The following is a 19470-nucleotide window of genomic DNA, read 5'->3' as shown; positions in this document are numbered from 1 at the left end:
GAGGCATGTTGGGACAGGAGCCGGTGGTCTGAGGTATGCCTCCCTGTTTGGATTACTCTTGTCTTCCCTGAGGCAACACATTTCAGCAGTCACTGCTTCATGTTGGACAAAGACAACTCTCCTTTCTGTTTCACAGATTACTTTAATTTGAACTTTTCAAAAAACTGCTTCAGCTGTGACTTTTCTGAAGAGTAGTAATGTGTAATATTGCTCACGTTTTTTCCCATCAGCCAGTCTCAAATACTCCATGTGTTTAAAGCTTACAGACACATTTTAGTAGCAGGTCTCCTCCTTCCTATAAGAAGATGATGATCCTGCTTTGTCTTGGCTCTTGTACTGGGGGACGTGTTGTAATGCATCACTTTGGGAGACATGGGGGAAGTGGTTGGGGGACTTTATCCCCCTCCCCCATATAGGACTACCTGAACTCAGTTACCACACAAGCGATGACTTGCCACTTATTTCAGTAAACCTGTGTGATTCTGGTAATTGTTGTACCTGTCCTCTTGTCGACCATCCGCTGCATCTCTGTGTGTGTGAAGCAATAAGCAAAATTCTATTCTATTCTGTCCAAAAGTCACCATGATCATTGATTATACTAACATGTGTTTTCTCTGGTGCCGCTGATTTATATAACACTGCACTTTGCTCAAAATGACAGATGCTCAGCCAATTCAGGAAATAACTGCAACATCTTTAAAAATGAGTCTGCAGACTTGCAGTGGTGGAATACAGCAAAGTGCATTTACGCAAACACTGTATTTAAGCACAAATTCAAGGTACTTGTACTTGTATTCCCATTCCAACTTGCCTGGCAGCTGTAGTTACTAGTTACTATGCAGATTACAATTTTCCATATGCTTCCTGTCCAGTGAAAACAACGTATCTCCAAATTTGGGGATTCTGATTTGAAGACATACGTGGTTCTCACAGGACAGCGATGCTACGAACATATGATGATCTGATACAAAACACTGAGACCATTTTACTGCACAATGAACACTATAAAACATGCAGTAATAGAAAAGTAATGAGGATTTTATTTTACATGATGTGGAAGAACAATGGCAAGATTCCAAACAAAGCAAATAAAAATAAAACAGTCAAACCCTGATCTGATCTATACTCGAGGGATAAAAGCTGTGATCCAGAGATTATGTAGATGAAAGAAATGTCCTGAGACTTTTGTTTAAAAAAAAAAAGATTTTTTTTTTTAATGTTCATAATAATTAAATTAAAGTTACATTGACTGTTTACTTATTTGACTGTTTCTGCCATCTTTAATACTCATTTTCATTGATAAACTGTGAAGTATCCTGCCTCAGTACATTTCTTCAAAGACAAATTTAAGGGATCCCAAACCTCTCTATTCTTTTATGGACTCAGAAAGAATGGAGTGTATTTCCCAACAAATATAAACATACACCAAATATAAAACCTGCAAATATACATGTTGCAAACATCAAACAAATCTGACTGTGGAAGACAATTCACCGCAAAGACAGCGTTCTTGTTGAGCACAGGCTGGATGGAGTGATTGTCCTAGACGTAGTCCCCACCCGACGGGCCTGCAGAGCGGGACGGTGGGTAGCGCGGAGATTTCCCTGAGCCGTCATTGGAGCAGTTGCAGCAGAGGAAGCCCCCTCCTATAATGGTGAGACAGGCTGCTCCCCATCCAACATACAGGGCACTTCCAAATTCATACCTGTGAGTAAGTCACACATCACACTGACATTTATGAGGACACTTGGAGAAGGCAGCCCCGGCTCCACCTCTAGGTCCAGCTGCACACCAATTCAGGTCAAACCCCAGCTGTAACCCTAACTGTGAGGTCCAGAGAGGTGGAGCTGAAACGGATCCAGGAAGGTGGAGCTGGATCACCCTTTTGGCTCTGTACTGAGCACTATGTGCAAATTAACAATCATTACAAGCCCTCAAGTCTAAACACAAACTGATCATATTATGTTCAGGTAGGTCTGATTCGCAGCAGTGGTATTCAAGCTGTTATCATAGCTTTCATGAACAACATGAACATGAGTATGCTGGAAAATGAAATTAGTGGTTTGACATTTTGAGAAATGCACTGCTGAAAGTTACATGAGAAGATTGATGCCACTCACGTGTCTTTTCAGTTAATATGAAACTACAGATTCTTGTCTTAGCGTAGCATAACAGCTGGAAACAAGGCTAGCAATTTCCCCCTTTTCCATTTTTTATGCTAAGCTAAGCTAACCAGCTCCTGTGTGTAGCGTCATAAATTAATTTTGATTTTGCACAGTATTTTATAGACTTATTTTTAAGCTATGAGTACCACCACTGGAAATGTCAAACTAGTCCTTTAAGTGTGTAGTACTAAATGAAAGCATAGTAATAGGCAGTTTGTTTGGCAAGTGTCCATCCTCAACATCATTACACAACGTTACAGTGATACCTGATCATTAGTGTGAATTCCAGACTAAATGGCAAGAAGGACAACCTCACCTTGAATTAGTGGGAGTGAATGGGTCATAGAATTCCTGCGCTATTCTGTGGCCATACCAAGACGTTCCCACCAGAGCAAGCAGACCTGGAAAACCAAGAGCAGATGAGCTTTTTCACTCAAACAGGTTAAAACATGCAGGACTGCGCCCTGTGTCAAGTATCATCTTTATGAAGTTCAAATAAAAACAAATTCAGTTCAAGCCAAATCATGTTCAACAGTTGCTGCATTATTGTGGTCAAGGAAAAACACACAGTGGTGTGGTGCAACATCTTTAAGGCAAAACATATCCCTGCAGGCCAGATGATGTTCAAGCAGTGTGTGTGTGTGCATTGCATGTGTGTGTATGAGCTGAATGGACTCTGACCGGCGATAATGTAGATAATTCCTCCAGCTAGAGCCACTTTGTCCTTCTGCTGCGGTTGTTCTGCCATACAGGTGGTGCACCTCATGCCCACCACCTCCACCAAGATAGCAATAAAGCTCAGCAAGACGGAGCACAGCATCAGCCCTCGTGTGCCCTGTACAATGCCTGGAGACAAAGAGATGGTACAGAATCACTTGGTTTAAGCAGGTTTCATTCAAATTTGTGGCTTTCTAAAGGCTTTTATTTATTTATTTAGCTTTGACTTTTAACCTCAAAAAGTTGGGCGTCATCCTTACTCTTACTTCCTCTGAGCCTTCTAATTGCACAAATACATATTCATTGCACTCAGCTCTATTTCTAATTTATCTAAAATAAGTTTAAAGATGCTATATGTAATAAAAAATGGCCACCTGCCGAATTCATACTCCCAACGTACAGGGGGCAGCATATCACCAGGGTCACTGTTGTGTTATGAGATAGGATGGACTGAGGCCAGCTGGTTAGCATGCTAATTTAAATAGATACCTGCAACATTCTTCACATTCTGTAGATAAAATATCTGATCAAAATCATCAAGCATGCAGTCTTTTGTACATAGTCAGTTCAGTATCTCTTTATTGAATCTCAGTGTTGATCTTGTTTACAACAGGCACACCAGGCAGGGTTAGGGTTATGCAGACAGCATGAGTCACATCCAGCTGAAGTGTAATGCAAACACTGAGTTTTTGTTTTTGGCTGATGGAGCTGGTATCAGCCTTTTATGATACAAAAATGAAAAATTCATTTACACAGATCCAGTTAAATTTGAAATCCCTCCATCCATATGTGTTTGAATTGAATTCAAAAGAGGATTTTTTTTCCCTCTTTTCGATCAGCCAACTGCTGGTATTTGACTGACATGTCTCTGCATGCAAAGAGGTCTTACAGGGAGAGAAGAGGGCAGTCTCTTAAATCTCTACAGAGGTTTGAATGACCAGAGAGATTTACACATTCCAGTTTTATAGTGTACACATCCAGGAATCTTCATAAGTTGAGATATTTCATAAACTCATAATTTCACTTCAATCAAATGCTGTTTGTGAAATGCACAAGTCAGTGTCCTATAACCCATTTTCCTCCCACATCCATATGTTTTGCAGAATAAGAAATTCAGGACACAGTAGTTTATGCTATAATATGATCAGTTGTTAATCTTTGTAAGGGAATCTTATAAGATCTCATATAAACAAGATGCGTAAAACAACATTACCTGGTAGTTGGAGAAGTGAATCATACACTTTACACTGAATCTGACCGGTGCTCTGCGATACACAGCTCTTCCACAGCCCTTCAAACATCGCCTGGGCTGTGATGATGTTGTCTCCTGCATAGGACGAAGCTTTCCATTCCACCATGGCTGTGGATGCTATCGAGCCAATGAAGCCCAGGAAGGCCAACGTGAAGCCAAGAAGCTGGATACCTGCATTGGCCATCGTTTGACTACAGAAACCAAAAATAGGAACTATGTGGAAAGAGGAAAAAGTTCCAAAAAATGTAAAAGTTCCAAAAGTTCTCTTGATGTAGTTCCAGCTGGTTTGCGGTGGTGGATTGGGTCCCAAACAGTGCAGTCTACCTGTGCATCATCAGGTAATACCCTAGAGGTCGGGGAGGATCCAGGAATACCATCACCTCCGACTCAGATTAGGAGGAGCAAGATGACACCTAGTGGAGGTGATGCTCTCCTACAACTTAACCTCACAGCCTGAGAATACAACCTGCATGGAAAATACAAAGCTGAGTCCATGAGCTGCAGGGAGTTACACTCAAACATAGCTGAGTAGTGCCAGTTTGTGTGCATTAAAAGTGTACCAAGCAAAATGTTATGCAAATAATAGCAAAGAATAATAGCTCCATTTATATATTATTACATGTACTGTACATAATATAATATGTACACACCTTACTTTTCTGAATCATTTTAAATGGTCAAATTCTCCCCTTTATGCCTGTCTGGTCCTGGTATACTGTGCTTAATTACTCTGCACTGCTGTTTCAACCAGGTCCCTTGTAAAGATAACATGCAAAACCTTGCAGGTTAAATAAATAAAATAAATATTAAAATACAATTATTAGTAATGGTAGCAATAGTAGTAGTAGTAGTTATTTCTGACTGACCTAAAAAACTCTCTGATCTATTTGTTCTGTTGTGGTAAATAGTGACTCCACCATAAAAAAAATCTAAATATCTCTGTTTTTTTCTACATGTTGTGCATTATAGCAGCCAATGAAGTGAACAGTATTCTGCGCCATGAGCTGATTTGCTGAATTACAGGATTGTCCACTTTTTGTTTGTGAGCAAATGAAACCATGGCAGGAACTGGCCATTGACCAAAGGTTTTGTCTTGCCTAATTCTGACTTGTTGTCATTTGCACTTTGTGTCAGCCGGCTTGTAGATCCACCAGAAAATTGAAAGGATCCCTGTAACACGGAGGTATGTTGAATTTCATTTATCTAAACGTAGAGGTTGAACGTTACTGACTCTTTGTGAATAGATGTCAGCTAAAGAAAAACAAACATGAACATAGTGCATTTCTGCTCTTAAAGCAGTATCGACCTTGGTTTCCTGTTAATTCGTACAAGCTTTCTTCATGTTTTGACAGTGGAAAATGGACAAAGAATTGGGCCTGATTCTGTTCCTGATGCTGTGTCTCTGTCACAAAGGCAACACACACTCACAGACCTCTTGTCCATACAAATGCCACTGCTTCACTCCAGTCCAAGTACTGTGTGGTGATGGAGGGATGTCATCTTTACCCAGGGACATATCCACAAAGGTTAAGGACTTTATAATAATGTCATCAGACCTCGGATACCTGTTCTCCCGCACTTTAGGGGAGAGCCCTCAGCTCACCAAGCTTGTCTTCATTAATAATGCACTGCGGAGTATTCACTGTCAGTCTTTTGAGCATCTGACTGAACTGCAGGAGCTGGAAATCAGTGGGAACCCTTGGCTGGAGCACTTGTTTTTGGGGACGTTTGCAAATCAGGGAAACTTGACTAGGCTGATCCTTAACTTCAACAGGTTGAAGACAGTGCTTCCTGGCATGTTTGACTCTCTTAAGCAGCTAGAATTTCTGCAGATGAAGGGCAACATCATATCAGATCTGCCTACTCTTCTTTTCCTGAATCTCCACAATCTGCTTGTCCTGGATTTGTCCCAAAATAAGCTCCAAGGAGTGAAAAGGGAAACTTTTTCTGGTCTGGCAAGACTGGAGACCCTGAAAATGAACAACAACCTCATCAGCAATCTCACATCTGACATGTTCCACAATATGACTCAGCTGATAGAGCTTCACTTGGAGGGGAATAAGATATCAGAGCTTGCAGACGGCATTTTCTTTGCGTTGACCGAACTGAAGGTTCTGAACCTCCGTGGAAACCTTCTTACGACCTTTAGTGATGAAGTGTTTGGATTCCAGGCCTCAAATTTGAAGGAACTGAACCTAAAAGGCAACAGACTGACTGAGCTGTCCTCTCTTAGCAGTTTGACATCTCTTTCTGACCTCATTTTGTCCTCTAACCAGCTCTCCAGCCTTCCGGAAGATATTTTTAGAAATGTTACGGTCCTGGAGAATCTGGACCTGTCTGAAAACCAGCTCACCTCACTGCCTGAAATGATCTTCCGTGATCTATTTAGCATCAAGGCCATCCACCTAAACAAGAACAACCTGAGCAGGGTGGACACCAGCCTGTTCGAGGACCAGGTGCTCATTCAGCAGCTCTACTTGTCTGACAATGAGCTGGAAACTCTCCCACTGGGCCTTTTTGACACTTTTGCCATCCAGCACACGGTGAGACTGCACGGAAACCCCTGGAAATGTGACTGCCACATGTGGTATATGCATGACTGGGTACTGAGAAACAGCCAAGACATAGAGATGCTTGACAGGATGCTCTGCGAGAGCCCTGACTTCCTGAGGAGACGGCCAGTCGTATCCATCAACAAGGACCAGCTGGTGTGTCGGTTGTCTGAAGATGTGCTGCCTGATCGCAGCCGCTGTAGCCAAGAAGCTTCTGGTGACTCTGTGATCATCAAGTGTAAAGTGGATAAATGCTCTCCACTAACAGTGAGGGTACAGTTTCAGCAGGATGACGGCAGTATTAAGGAGCATGTTTTGAAAAATGTGCCTGAACATACTCATTGTAGCAATGACACACTGATTGAGAGCCCAGGCTCAGTAGTTCTGTCTGTCAATTAGACTTTGTTCTCTGTGCAAACACGCCCTCATGCGTTTTGCCTGTTTTCACACAAAGAGTCAAATTCTGACTGTCACAGTCAATACTGTAAACAAACCTCTGACTCAGCAGCTGATAACCAGCCTAAAATCATGCTGCTGAATGATAAGAGGGGTGGATGCACCCTTTTCCTGTAAAGTTCAAAGTTCAATCCACTACTTTTAAGATCCGGTCACTGTTGCAAGGAACTATGAGTATCATGGTGATCATTTGATAACTAACATGTGTTGAGTCTCCAGCATGTGTCTCTGGTTCCCTTGTTGATGTGCTCTGGGGCTGAATGATGTGCAAAAGCAAGCAAACAAACAAACAAACAAACAAAAATAATCTTGGGCTTATTTTGACATATATTGCGACCCAATATGAGTCATAATTTTAGTGGGAATGGTAGTTTTTGCATTTCCTTTCCCTGGAAAAAAAATGATTTGACTTGGTTTGATTTGGAACTTTACATGCAAAATGTCAATTAAATGTCAAGTTTGCTTTTGAAATGATTACTTTCAATCAAACATTTATACCACTTTAAAAACGCAGGAAACATAGACTGTCCTTTGGACAGTGGTGGAAGAAGTATTCAGTATTCAGATCCTTCACTGAAGTAAAAGTCTCTGTACTGCAATGTATAAATACTCTATTCCAAGTAAAAGTTTTACACTCAAGACTTTATTTGAATAAAAGTGTGGCAGAAGTATCAGCAAAATGTACCTAAAAGGAGAAATAGAATATAGAATAGCTCTTGTCTTAGTATTAATGCGTATGCAGCATTTTAATGCTAGTTTTGGCTCTTATGTACTGTTGGGTATAACAATAAGCTCATCACTGGGTTTGTATGTAAAATCATAATCTGCAGCGTAACATGTTAATTTAATTGTCATACACATGTGTTGCATTAGAAAGCAGTATGAAATGTAGAAGTACCTCAAAATTGTACTTGTACATGCAGTAGTGAATATACATCGTTATATTTTACCCCTGCTGGGGCACACATATTTCTAATTTACACAGGATTGTAGTAGTGAACCACGCTGTCATCTCAGGGTTTCAAAAGTCTTCCTCTGATCACTCCACTGCTCCTGAACACTGGGAGGGACGATAAAGAGTGAGGGAGGAGGGTAGCCTCGACACAACAAGGCACACAGATGGCTACACCTTGAATACAGCACTCTAACCCAGGGTTAATAAGGGTCAAAGGCCAGGGGGTCGATTGGGTCTGAGTTGAATGACATCACAATTCACATGACAAAAAAAAAGTGGCTGTCTTACCTCCAAAAGTTTGGAGGGATGCCTTAAGTTGGGGGTAATCCTCACTTGACCAAAATGATGGAACAAACATGATATTTAAAGTGCTGGGTTGTTAGCTAATGAGCAGCGAGACATATGGAAGTTGTTAAGCTTATTTATTCAGCCGAGGTTCACAGAGATATTACATTTAGAACAGCCAAAAGGAAAAAGTAATAGGAAATACAAAAGGAAAAGCAAACCACATTCTCACATGCAGAATGATGATGAGGTTGGCTTTTAAATTGTAGCTCTAACCCACTTTTCAAAGAGCAGAGCAACCTTTTTTGTATTGTAATGGTTCTCAAAGATTTCTAAAATTCTCAGTTCAATCGTCAACATTCCAGATTTGCAATTTAAGTTTGGTTTAGGTTGCCTCTCTTGAACAAAACTTTCTTAATCCTCAGGTGGTTTTGTTACATCACAGTTAACCACAGGACCTGCACGACCACCATACAGCAGACAGACAAGGTTAGCAACTAACTAATGAACATAACGGAGTGTTTAGAAGCTGAAGCGGACAGATTTTTTTCTGAAGAGTCAACAGATGTCAACATGACTCTAAATGAATGCTGCTGTTGCACAACATATTGTAAAGATGAACCCACTGTTGGAGACAGTTTCAGGGGTTAATAGAGTTATCTTCAGTGCCAAACCACCTGTCAGCATCCATCACTGCCACTTACTCTGATACCTTGTCAAACTAACAGCAGCAGGGTGTGAGTGCTGTCCTGAGGCACGATGAAAAGCAGCTCTTAACCCCCACAGTCAGATCCCATCTCTGTCCTGCTTAGCAGGCATTTAATGCCGGACACCACGCTCCACACAGCAGCTCCTCAGATGGGAGAGGAAAGAAACGGAGGGGTGCGGACATTATCTGCTGAGACACAAAATGCCCAAAACAACACAAAGCACTGGGGGGGTTTCCCACAGAGGTTAGACCGGCCGGTGAGGAGGGAGGCGGCGAGGGCAGGGCAGAGTCCTTGGGACAAAGACCAGAGGTCATCTGAAACTCAGTGCCTGGGGCAAGAATTCAAGAGCAGAGTTTTGATCTGACAATGCAAACTAATTTCAGATCAGGTTGCTGTGTATGTGTCCATCACCATTTATATCATTAATAACAGGAGGCATATGTGTCTGTCTGGAGGACAAGAATCATAGATATTAACAGAGCATTTATCTCTCTTTACCATGGTCACTTAAATGCTCAGTCAGTCATGAAATGATAACCAACACCAGTTGCTATTATGTGGTCAGGTGTCTATTAGATCCTCTCTCTCAGCCAGGGTGGGAGGGTGATACACATGCTCCATGACATGACGACCTAAACATCTCAAGAACACAAATAGGTCATTTTGCACACTCAAAATGTGAGCCTTGCTTACAAACAAGGGTCAATATTTACCCCTCAGTGCACCCAGACCCCCGGGTGGAAGCTAAATTGGTGTTGCTGACCAAATTAAGAACAGCTGACCTGATGTGGGTGTTAAGTGGAAGCAGAGATGTCACCAGAATGGTAATCTTTTAGCATTCTGGTACACTGGCTTTTGTCTTGTTCATCCCTATTGGAGGATAACAAGAGGCTATAAGCTCCTTATCATCTCATAACAATTATGGAGGATGAATCGGGAGCTATGGAACTGCGGACCCTGCTCTTATACGGCTATCCTTGTTTTGTTTCCAGCTCCCCAGATAGAGAGGTTTCATTATGCATGCATGCAGCCCTTCATTGTCGTCACTGCAAAACTTAGCAGTTTGTTGCTGCAAAACAATCAGAATCCTTCCCACACTCCAACGTCCAGCAGCAGAAGTAATTTCTGAAGAGGCCATTGTTTCACCAAGGAAAGACATAGTGAAATGTTGCTTGAGTGCACTTCACAAAGGACGGTTTACTAAAGCACTGCTGAGTAGCATCATTCATGTGAGATTTTAAAAATAGATCAGGTCCAAAGCTTGTCACGTCCTGGTTCGAAGAGAACAACACTGGTTTCCTCACATTCTTAAGTGACAAAACTGTTAGGGCGCCCTCTCTCAGCTGTGCTGCATAAGACAAGAATCTGCAGAAAAATATGAACAAGTTGTTGATGGATTGTGGTCCACATGCTTTGCAGCTCTTTTCCAAAGGGAAGTGCCTGAGGGGGCTTTCTGAAGAATTAGAGATCCATCTGAAGACAAGAGGAGAATAAACACCAATCAAAGGGATTTTCATAATCTGGCAGCCTATAAGGTATTTTAAAGTTTTTCCCTTGTTGCTTAGTGTCACTGCTGCTCCCCAGCCAATTACATTTTAGGGGCATTTTTTTCATTCATGCTGAACAATCACTAACTCATTCATTAGCTGTTTGGCTCCCATCTGACTCAAATGTCCAATCATATACATATAAGTGCACAGTGCGACCATAAATAACATCATACTTCTCTGTTGCTGCTGCAGCCTCCTGCAAAATCTAATCTGACAAAATACAACACAGGTGATGCCTTGGTTATATTTTTGTGGGTTGAGTGTGCAGTTTCTACCTCAAACACTAGTTTTTTCTTCATTCTGTATTCAGCTGGCACCTCCAGCCAAGTTTTACAACTCATCTGATTATCTGACCGGTTACATTCAAAGCACAGTTTGGTAGATTATTATTTTTTGGAGCATATTTGACAGTGCTGTATATAATCAAGGGTCAGATAGAAGACAGTCATAGAGAGAGAGAGAGAGAGAGAGAGAGAGAGAGAGAGAGAGAGAGACAATGTTTTTAAGTAAGACATTGAGGTAAAGCTATGGACACACGTGACACAACGTGCAAACCAAGAAGTCTGTAAACTGTGATGAATGTTTACAATCAGCAGTTTGGGTAATAATTTTACCATCTACCGTTGTTTTCTCTGCCAAATAAGTTTGACTAACTTTGCGTTTGTTTAAAACCTATTTCATCATCTGACTGCTTGTGTTTCTTGCCCCCACTGCATTTCATTTTAAAAACACCATGATGAGCACAATGTTATCATTCCCTGTAAGAGCAACAGACAGATTTCAAAAGCAAGAGCCAAGTTGTACTAAACTGAAATTGTCCTTTAAGTTTCCTGTCAGGTCGGCTCAGTCGATGCCTCAAACATCGTCTGTCAGTCGAAAAGTTCAGACTGTAATTGGAGCATCCGTATTATGGGATGTCTGACTTTGAAGGGACACCTGCAGTGAAAGTGTATCTTTATGGTCCTCTTCATAAGCCATCATGGGCATATGGCCAGTAACTACAGAGAAAACAAGACCTCCACTCCCCCTCCCCGACATCCAACACAACACCTCCTTTGAAGATGCTGTGACTCGTGATATAGTACCAGAGTTACTCGCTTTTAATGGTCACACCACCATCACTCTGTGTGGGTCCAAAGCCGTAAATTTCACACGTCCAGTGTTATCGTGTCACGCTGCCACTAAATTCACCCCCGGAAGCTACACTTCCACCAGTATGTTGTTGAGTTTTTCAAAAACAACCAGCTAAATCAAAAAGGGATGAATTGGAGTGAAGGGACAAAGAGCATTGTTCATTCACCATTGATATCGAGTGCATAATCTATTCATTAGCCTTGATGTGAACCACCGCTGACTACCTCGACCCCCATCAAGCACCATAACAACCCTAAGAGCAATACTACGCCAATTCACCCACAGAGACGGAGGCGGTGAAGGTTTCCGGTGAGTGTTGGGGGAAACAAGCAGGGAACCTGTCACTGTTGTCACTGCGTTTGTGAGGGGAGGCCATCAATCAACGAGCAGTGTGAAGGGGCAGACCCTACCCTGCTTCATGTTTACTATTCTCTGCTTTACAAGGTTTGGGAAAATACCGCATCAAACAGGGGTTTCGATTAGGGAGGGGGGCAGGGAGAGGGGTTAAGAGACAGTTAGAGAAAAGATGGAAGGACACCAGTAAACAGGGCAAAGTTCTCAAGAATGATACGTCATCTGTTGAGGCTCCTCCATCAAAACCACTCCAGGTTCTCCATCAGGTGTGGATGGGAGCAACCTGCCAGCACTTCACAGCTCCTCTTATCTCAAGAGAACAGCCTGGTCTTAGGAGTTCTCCAAAAGGCTTTAAGACCAGGACCTTTGGAAGAGGGCAACAATAAGCCTTCTTTAGCACAGTGAAAGTGACAGCGTGGTCCTTCCCCCCTCCCAGCCATTAAACCTCTTCCTGGATAAACAAGGGGAAGGCCCTTTATGAAGATGGAGAGGGTCACAAAGAGAGGAGCCATTGAGCCACTGAGGGGCCCGTCTTTGTTTTTGTGTTTCAGAGGGTCTTCTCAAAGGATGCTCTGATAGGAGGGGGAGCTCTATTTTTGTCTTTAAGTCCTCTTTACTGCCAGTCTTCTCTCAGCTGTGCCAAAACAGAGATGTAAACTTAATTGACTGTATCATTTGCACAAAGTGAGCAGTTTTAATAAGTTTTAGAGTGACTGAGAGATGATTTGATCTGCATCTGCACTGGTGTCCATGTTGAAATGCAGAATTAAAAAGTATGTTTAGTATTTTCTCCTTAAAATGCTGCTACATACAAACAGTATATACTCATGAGTGCGGAGTGTTGTGCACCTATCCCTCAGGACTTTGAGAAAAAAATCCCTTAAATTCCATGAATATTAAATTAGGAACAACCCAGTGGTCATGGATTGTGTGTGTGTTTGCCTCTGGAGGTGCCACTGTTTGATGCTGTCAAAGGGAGGCCCTGTCTTCTGGTGATGGGCTGCCAGGTCTGTTGATGGGTTGCCAGATTCAGGGCAACATGCTGTTGGAGCTGCGTTTGTCTTTGGAGGGTGAATGAGGGGCACCTGTGACCTCTGGTCACGCTCTGCTTGTGTCCTGTTGTGTGAGCACCACGCTCAGGACACACGCTGGGAGCGTCGGCCCTTCAACTGTCCACTAAATGGACAATGATTGGACTGGCTCTGCAGGGCTGCTGCACATAATGTGCAAACACACACATATCATCAAATCATTTTATTTACATTCTGCTTTGTGAAAAGGTTGATTTGTTATATCAACGTTAGTTACTTCTCTTCTCGGAGCAGAAGATGCAGGAAAGACACGTCAGAAAGCAACAACACATACTTAATCCTTGAGTAATGACAGTATCTTATTTAGTCTGGTCTTCTTTTAGTCCTGTCACTCGCTTCACGATCATGCCCTATCTATTTCAGCACGATTTCCCATCTGGCAGGAGCACAGTCAGGCCTGCATGTCAACAGACCCTGCCCCATTCTGCCTCCCTGCATTGACGCACACCTTTTACGCTCAACACAACCTCTCGCGTTGCTTACCTCATTAGAGAGGTAGAATTTCCAGCCAGAGAGCAGGTCTGTCACTATAACAGGGATGATCAGGTGTGGACAAGGCACACAGGAGGGCGGCTATATTTAAACCGCTACGGCACAAGGGATGGTGATCAACTTTCAACAGGTCTGAGATTAAAGTCAAAGTGTAACCCATATGATCATGAGTGGATACATGACAGGCTGATTTTGGAGAAGACAATGACAAAGACACCACTGCAGCAAATATTGAAGTAAACAACATAGAAACGTTTTATTCATCTCAAAAAATACAGTGCTTTTCAAGAGCTTTTCGAGGATTTTCTTGACCTCCTGAGGCAAATCAATTGTTCCATATCAAAAACAGAGAAAATCACAGCGAGCAAAGAGGCCGAGAACATCTCCTAATGTCCATATACAAAAAACACAAATGAGTGTAAACATCCCTCTCAAGTAGGTATAGAAAACATTTACAAAATGTACAAAAATATGGTGTATTGTGTGATAGTCTTTGAGCGGATTTCCTACCAGGGCCTCCACACAGAGTCTGAGGTAAGCGGAGGTGCAACAGGTGACATGTGATGGCTGTTTTGTGGACTCAGAGGCATGAGAGCTGCACTGGGAACCAGAAAAGCAAACTGTCCATCAGGTGCTGGCACAACCTGGAAGCCGCCGTACAGCTTCATCGCGTCTGGGGAGACGTGCATCGCTGAGCCGCTTTTGCAAGGCATCTGTGGAGCGGAAGCGGCTGGGATCTGTGCACCAGTCTGTCCCAGTCCCAGTGCACCTGGGTGAGGCGTATAGAAGTTCACAGCGTTGATTTGGGCCACGCAGGCCGCCAGGTGGCTGAGGAGGCGAGTCCTCACCTCCGTGTTCACCCCTTCACACGTGGACAGGAAACGAGTGACCTCTCCGACACACTCACTGAAGCCGGCTCTGTATTTACCCAGGATGGAGGGGTCTGTGTTCACAGCAGCTGGAGAAGAAAACACAAATTCCAAAATTAACACAGACAGATGATGTGACTATGACGAATATTATAAATTTATTGACTGACTTAAATAATAAAAAATAGATTTCATTCATGCACTTGAGGCCTTGTGAAATCAATTCTTAAGGGCGAGCACAGCAGCTGTGAGCAGGCAATAAATCTTGGGGACCGTGGGAACGTGTTTACCATCTAAAGTTAGACATCCAAGAATGACTGCACACGCACCAACGCGGTCAGTGCAGACATGGTGGTCACATACCAGTCATCTGAAGTCGCTGCAGGTTCCTCAGGTGTTTCACAGTCATCTCCAGGATGTCCGCCTTCTCCAGTTTGGAGTGTCTGGAGCTCTAAAGAGACAAAAGGGACGATTAAGTAGCAAATTTGCAAATTTGGCTCCTAAATGTAATCTATCTTGGAATAAAAGTGTAGTGTTTATCTCCTTACATCTTTCTTGAGTGCGTCCATGATGAGGGTCTTCAGCTGGCCCAGACTCTCATTGATGCGCGCGCGTCTCCGCTTTTCCATGATTGGTTTAGATGACTTAAAATAAAAAAAATAACAATACGTGTTGAGATGACAGTTTTTAAGATAAAATAGCAGTTGTCAACAATACGAATACTAGCAGAACAATCACTTCATATACCTTTCTATTTTCTGACAGAGTGCGGGGTTTTTCGGGTGTGGAGTCTCCACTTGCCGGTGTGGCAGCCACAGCGGATGGAGACGTCCTCACTAAGGTACCGGCTGGCATCTTCAGGCTCACAATTAAAAACAGTGGTACAGTCCAAAGAAAACCTTTATCAATAGCAGGAGGATGTACAGCAGTGTCGGGGTCAGTCCAGGGCGGTGAGCAGCGCCTTCTCCTGCCAGAGCACAGAGCGCTTCACTGATGACAAATGTGAAGAGTGACTTCTGACTCCACGCCAAGCTGCCGTCCAGTCCGCTCCTGTTTCCAGCGCCTCAGGTCTTATTTATAGGGCCCGAGCCTGCACGCGAGCGGCTCGTGTGCGAGTTTCCTGGGTTTCACTCGTCCGTCCAATGGGCGCCCGGGACGGGCTGCCAGGGAGGCGGCAGGCTCGTGCGACAGGGCGCTCCCATTGGCTACCTGTCAGGATGCTGTGACTGTTTTAGACAGAAAAGTGACTTCACAGTCGGAGTGCGAGGACAGCCGCTTCTCCTGCGGCCAATCAGGTGTGTTAACGTCCCTCATTAAAGGGCGCTGCGGCTGTACTAAAGTGCGCCATGAAGACTTCTGGATTCATTCCAGCTGTTGATAACGCCTCAGCTGAAACAAACGTTATTTTACACACCCGTTTTGCTTGAAAGAGAGGTTCCTTTTACAAAGCAGCTGCAGCAACAACCTGAACTTAATGAGAAATCCATTAGTCGATTTGGTGCTTAAATCTTCTACAGTGCTGATAATTCATTAATGATGATGATTGACTTTGTCATCTTAAAATACCAATTGTTGGTTTTAACTTCATATATACAAAAATATGTTTCTCCTCCTCATTATATAATTTGTTTTGGCCTTGGTCAGACTAATTCACTGACATCGCTTTGGGCTGTTGTGCCCTGTGATGAACATTTGTGTTATTATTGACCTATTATTACAAAAAAGTTAAAGATTTAATTAAACTTTTGATCATGTCTAATAAACGAAGTCCAATAAACGAGTACATAAAAATATGATTTTTTAACTACTCATCACAAAAATAGAACTTTCATGTTTGCATGCCATCCGTTGAGATATTTTTTTCAAATAACCTAAAGGGTCTTTACCCTCAGATGTGCAGCAAACACAGAAGCAACATGTGGAGGTGAGTTAACCAGAACAACTACATTTTCCCATCATGTTATAACTGGATATTTTAAAAACTGTCAAGAGAAATGACTTCACTTATGTATCCAGTTATACAGCTTCTTTATCTCTGTGTGTGTGTCTCTCTCTTTGCACACACACACACACACACACACACGCGCGCACACACACACACACACACTCTGTTTCAGGACTCATTTAGTGCTTCAGTTTGAGATGAAGACACACAATCCTCTGACACACTCCAGGCCTGATGTCCAGTGAAGAAGAAAATCTCTGACACACTCAGCGGTCGTCTCACTGCCGTGAACTCTGACGTCTCTGCCAGAAAACAAAGCTAAAGAGTTATTTCAAGCCATGTGGAGTTTTTCTAAATGAATTTAGAGAAACATAAACATACATGAGAAAGGCTTATCTCTTGTGAAAAACCTGAACCTGAATTTATATTTGCACATAAAAGTGTTTTTTTCTTTGGTCCATAAACGACTGAGCTGATTGACTGACTTTTAGAAAAAGCAATTAAATCTCGCATGTTATATTTTTCTAACAATAATGTCACCGCTTTATTAAAACCATTTACGATATATCACTGATTACGAGACAAAGACTAACGCACAGTGCGGGTTATGGCCTGAATTCTAATGTTTGTGTATCTTGAAACTAACGTTATTGCTTTGGTTTGCTTTTGTTGTTGGATAACTGTGGCAACATTAAAACTCTCATTTTATTCTAGCTCCTTTCTTGATACTTTGTTGACACATGAATCAGCAGCGACACAGAACAACATACGACAAACAAACAAAATGTATGGAAAGAGAAAAAGGGTATCAAATCCAAAGCCCTCTCATCATTCCTGTTTTGCTAGACTAAATTCACAACCTTAATGGCTGACAGGTGTATGTATAGAAATGGTATTTTTATGGTTGTTACATGTTTTTAGAAAATATTTTTTAAAGTGTAAAAAAATGTTTTGATAAAAGGAGCCAAAACTTGAAAAGAGGCGACTTTCTGTTCATTTTTTAAAGGACAAAACAAACAGTGAGGATGTATTTTTTTAATATGTCCCAGTTTATACTGCATCTTTCCCTTGTTTCTTTTTATCTTTTCTCTTCCTGCTTGCTGATTTTAAAGCATTTTATTCTTGCCTTGAAGTTCCTTGTTTTGCTGTGTAAAGTATGAAATGTACTACAAAGTAATTCTGCTTGATTCTGATCATTATTAGCTGTTAGTGTGACAGCTGAATCCTCATCAGTTGTTTACAAATTAGACCTTTGCCACTAATTACCATGTCTAATATCAATGTGAAGTCCCATCTTCAGGACACATGCGGCTCATTACACCGTTCCTTTGATACGTTTATTGACAGACGTCTCTGTCTGGTCCAGGTTTATCATCAGATGCTTCTGTCCTCCCTGATGGACTTCAAATGCTCTCTGTAAAGCTCCTAATTCCTCAGAGGTGAAATGACCCCAAAAGCCAGGTCAGTTTTTGTGTCTGCGTCTTCCTCTCTGTGCGAGCAAGACAACTTCAAGCACTACCGGCTTCTTGACCTGAGTCAATATTAAATTAAGTCAAAAGAAATCAAGCCAAACTCCGGCCAAATTAGGTTTAACCTGTTACATAACTAATTCTTACTTTAGTCGAAGTCAAACAGAAGTGACTGTGAAAATGATGCTGTTGTGTCTTTGACCTTGTAGATTTATTTTTCACAAATAAATGCTTTTTCTGTTTTGTTTTGGTTTTTTTTCTGTTCTCACTAACACACTAAACTCACACACACTGACCGCCTCACACTCTTCAACCAGCTGTTTTCCGGGGATCACTTAAAGTCCTCCGTTAATCTTGTCGCTGGATGTTCTAACAAGATGCTCCTTTAAACTAGGCTCTGCTCACAGCAGACGAGGGTTTGCAGCAATAAATTACATCCTATCAGTCTGTTTTCAGTTTCAGCCCGCCGCGCTGCCACAAACAACCCTTTATTGTGCGGATGGTGATGAGGTTTATAGCAAAGCCCTGATCTGTATCAGTGTGGGAACTCTGGGACAGGAGGCTCCACAGAGAGGAGGAAGGTTTAGAGAGCTATCAGGGACTGATAATCACAAGCTGAAGGAAACAAGGGCAAGAGCCCAGAAGTGATTTTTTTGTTTGCTTTAGTTTGGTCTATTGATTATAATCTGATGTATTTCTAAAAAATACCACTTTGACTTTGCCAGGGATAGAATGATAAAAGTGGGCTCTTATTTCCCACAATAATTAAAGCAGGTACCTAATTTTATTCATTGACACCAGCAAACAGAGAGGAATCCTTACCTGCCTTACAATATTCAGGCTTGCTATATTGTCTCTGGTGTTTGACTGTGGACTTCGATCCCCAACCTTTTGGATGTAGCTGTAAAAGTAGCCGGGTGCACTGCCATGTAAGATCCTACAAACAGTACTTAATTGAATATGACAAACTCTGTCCTGCGCTGGAAGATGTAAGAACTGATACCTGCAACACCAGCATCACTCTAACCAGTTTGTTTTGTGCTGTGTGATGTAAGGTGTGAAACTCTCAGACAGCCTCTGAGAATCCATTAATCCTCACCCATTAATAACTCCTCTGTGTTTTTTATCTCTACGAGGCCCCACAATAACTGACCTGTCTGCGTAGAAAAACGAAGAACTTGAGCAGGTTGCTTTCACATCGTCAGTATTAAGTCATTTTACTGTGGATGAGATGAGCCCATACACCTGAGAATTTCCGGTTAAACTCTGTGGCTTACATCAGCTCATGCAGTGGAGACAAATTTTGACAGACTTATGTAGAAAAATTGACAGTGCTTAAAATTTGATGAACCTCTCTGAGCCGTCTGCCGGCTGTCACGCTCCTCTCCATGTTCACCTGGTCTGAAAGCCGTGGCCCCTGCTTTCTCCTCCACCCAGCCACCACCTCCATGTGGGCAGTGAAATGACCATCATT

At 42.3% G+C, this 19470-nt stretch overlaps 3 protein-coding genes across 3 annotated transcripts; 1 reads left to right on the top strand and 2 right to left on the bottom strand.

Annotated features, from left to right (window-relative positions):
• Positions 1 to 1284: 1284 nt before the first annotated feature.
• On the bottom strand, positions 1285 to 4444 carry cldn1 (claudin 1). Its single transcript, XM_076745443.1, has 4 exons — positions 4096 to 4444; positions 2847 to 3011; positions 2482 to 2566; positions 1285 to 1705 (listed from the first exon to the last, which is right to left on the bottom strand). The coding sequence occupies exons 1-4, from the start codon at positions 4316 to 4318 to the stop codon at positions 1543 to 1545; spliced, it is 636 nt and encodes a 211-aa protein (XP_076601558.1). The 5' UTR covers positions 4319 to 4444; the 3' UTR covers positions 1285 to 1542.
• Positions 4445 to 5492: 1048 nt separating this feature from the next.
• Positions 5493 to 7085, top strand: LOC143329235 (uncharacterized). Its single transcript, XM_076745044.1, has one exon. The coding sequence runs from the start codon at positions 5493 to 5495 to the stop codon at positions 7083 to 7085; it is 1593 nt and encodes a 530-aa protein (XP_076601159.1).
• A 6861-nt stretch (positions 7086 to 13946) lies between these two features.
• LOC143329553 (transcription factor HES-1-B-like) lies at positions 13947 to 15632 on the bottom strand. The gene is made up of 4 exons (XM_076745521.1): positions 15330 to 15632; positions 15131 to 15226; positions 14946 to 15033; positions 13947 to 14671 (listed from the first exon to the last, which is right to left on the bottom strand). Exons 1-4 carry the CDS (start codon positions 15435 to 15437, stop codon positions 14220 to 14222), a joined length of 744 nt encoding a protein of 247 aa, XP_076601636.1. The 5' UTR covers positions 15438 to 15632; the 3' UTR covers positions 13947 to 14219.
• Between the last annotated feature and the right edge of the window lie 3838 nt (positions 15633 to 19470).

The sequence above is a fragment of the Chaetodon auriga genome, chromosome 12, assembly GCF_051107435.1.
Source record: "Chaetodon auriga isolate fChaAug3 chromosome 12, fChaAug3.hap1, whole genome shotgun sequence".
NCBI lineage: Eukaryota > Metazoa > Chordata > Actinopteri > Chaetodontiformes > Chaetodontidae > Chaetodon > Chaetodon auriga.
The sequence above is the reverse complement of the archived record's forward strand: the minus strand, read 5'-3'. Positions and strand labels throughout refer to the sequence as shown.

What these genes read in the sequence shown, in the direction of transcription:
- LOC143329553 (XM_076745521.1), bottom strand. Translation starts at nt 15,437, where the DNA reads ATGCCAGCCGGTACCTTAGTGAGGACGTCTCCATCCGCTGTGGCTGCC. An exon ending in CTCTGTCAGAAAATAGAAAG is followed by an intron (nt 15,227 to 15,329) that starts GTATATGAAGTG and finishes TTTTATTTTAAG; the next exon opens with TCATCTAAACCAATCATGGA. An exon ending in GCAGCGACTTCAGATGACTG is followed by an intron (nt 14,672 to 14,945) that starts GTATGTGACCAC and finishes TTTCTTCTCCAG; the next exon opens with CTGCTGTGAACACAGACCCC.
- LOC143329235 (XM_076745044.1), top strand. Translation starts at nt 5,493, where the DNA reads ATGGACAAAGAATTGGGCCTGATTCTGTTCCTGATGCTGTGTCTCTGT.
- cldn1 (XM_076745443.1), bottom strand. Translation starts at nt 4,318, where the DNA reads ATGGCCAATGCAGGTATCCAGCTTCTTGGCTTCACGTTGGCCTTCCTG. An exon ending in AATTATCTACATTATCGCCG is followed by an intron (nt 2,567 to 2,846) that starts GTCAGAGTCCAT and finishes TTGGTTTTCCAG; the next exon opens with GTCTGCTTGCTCTGGTGGGA. An exon ending in TTCACTCCCACTAATTCAAG is followed by an intron (nt 1,706 to 2,481) that starts GTGAGGTTGTCC and finishes ACTTACTCACAG; the next exon opens with GTATGAATTTGGAAGTGCCC.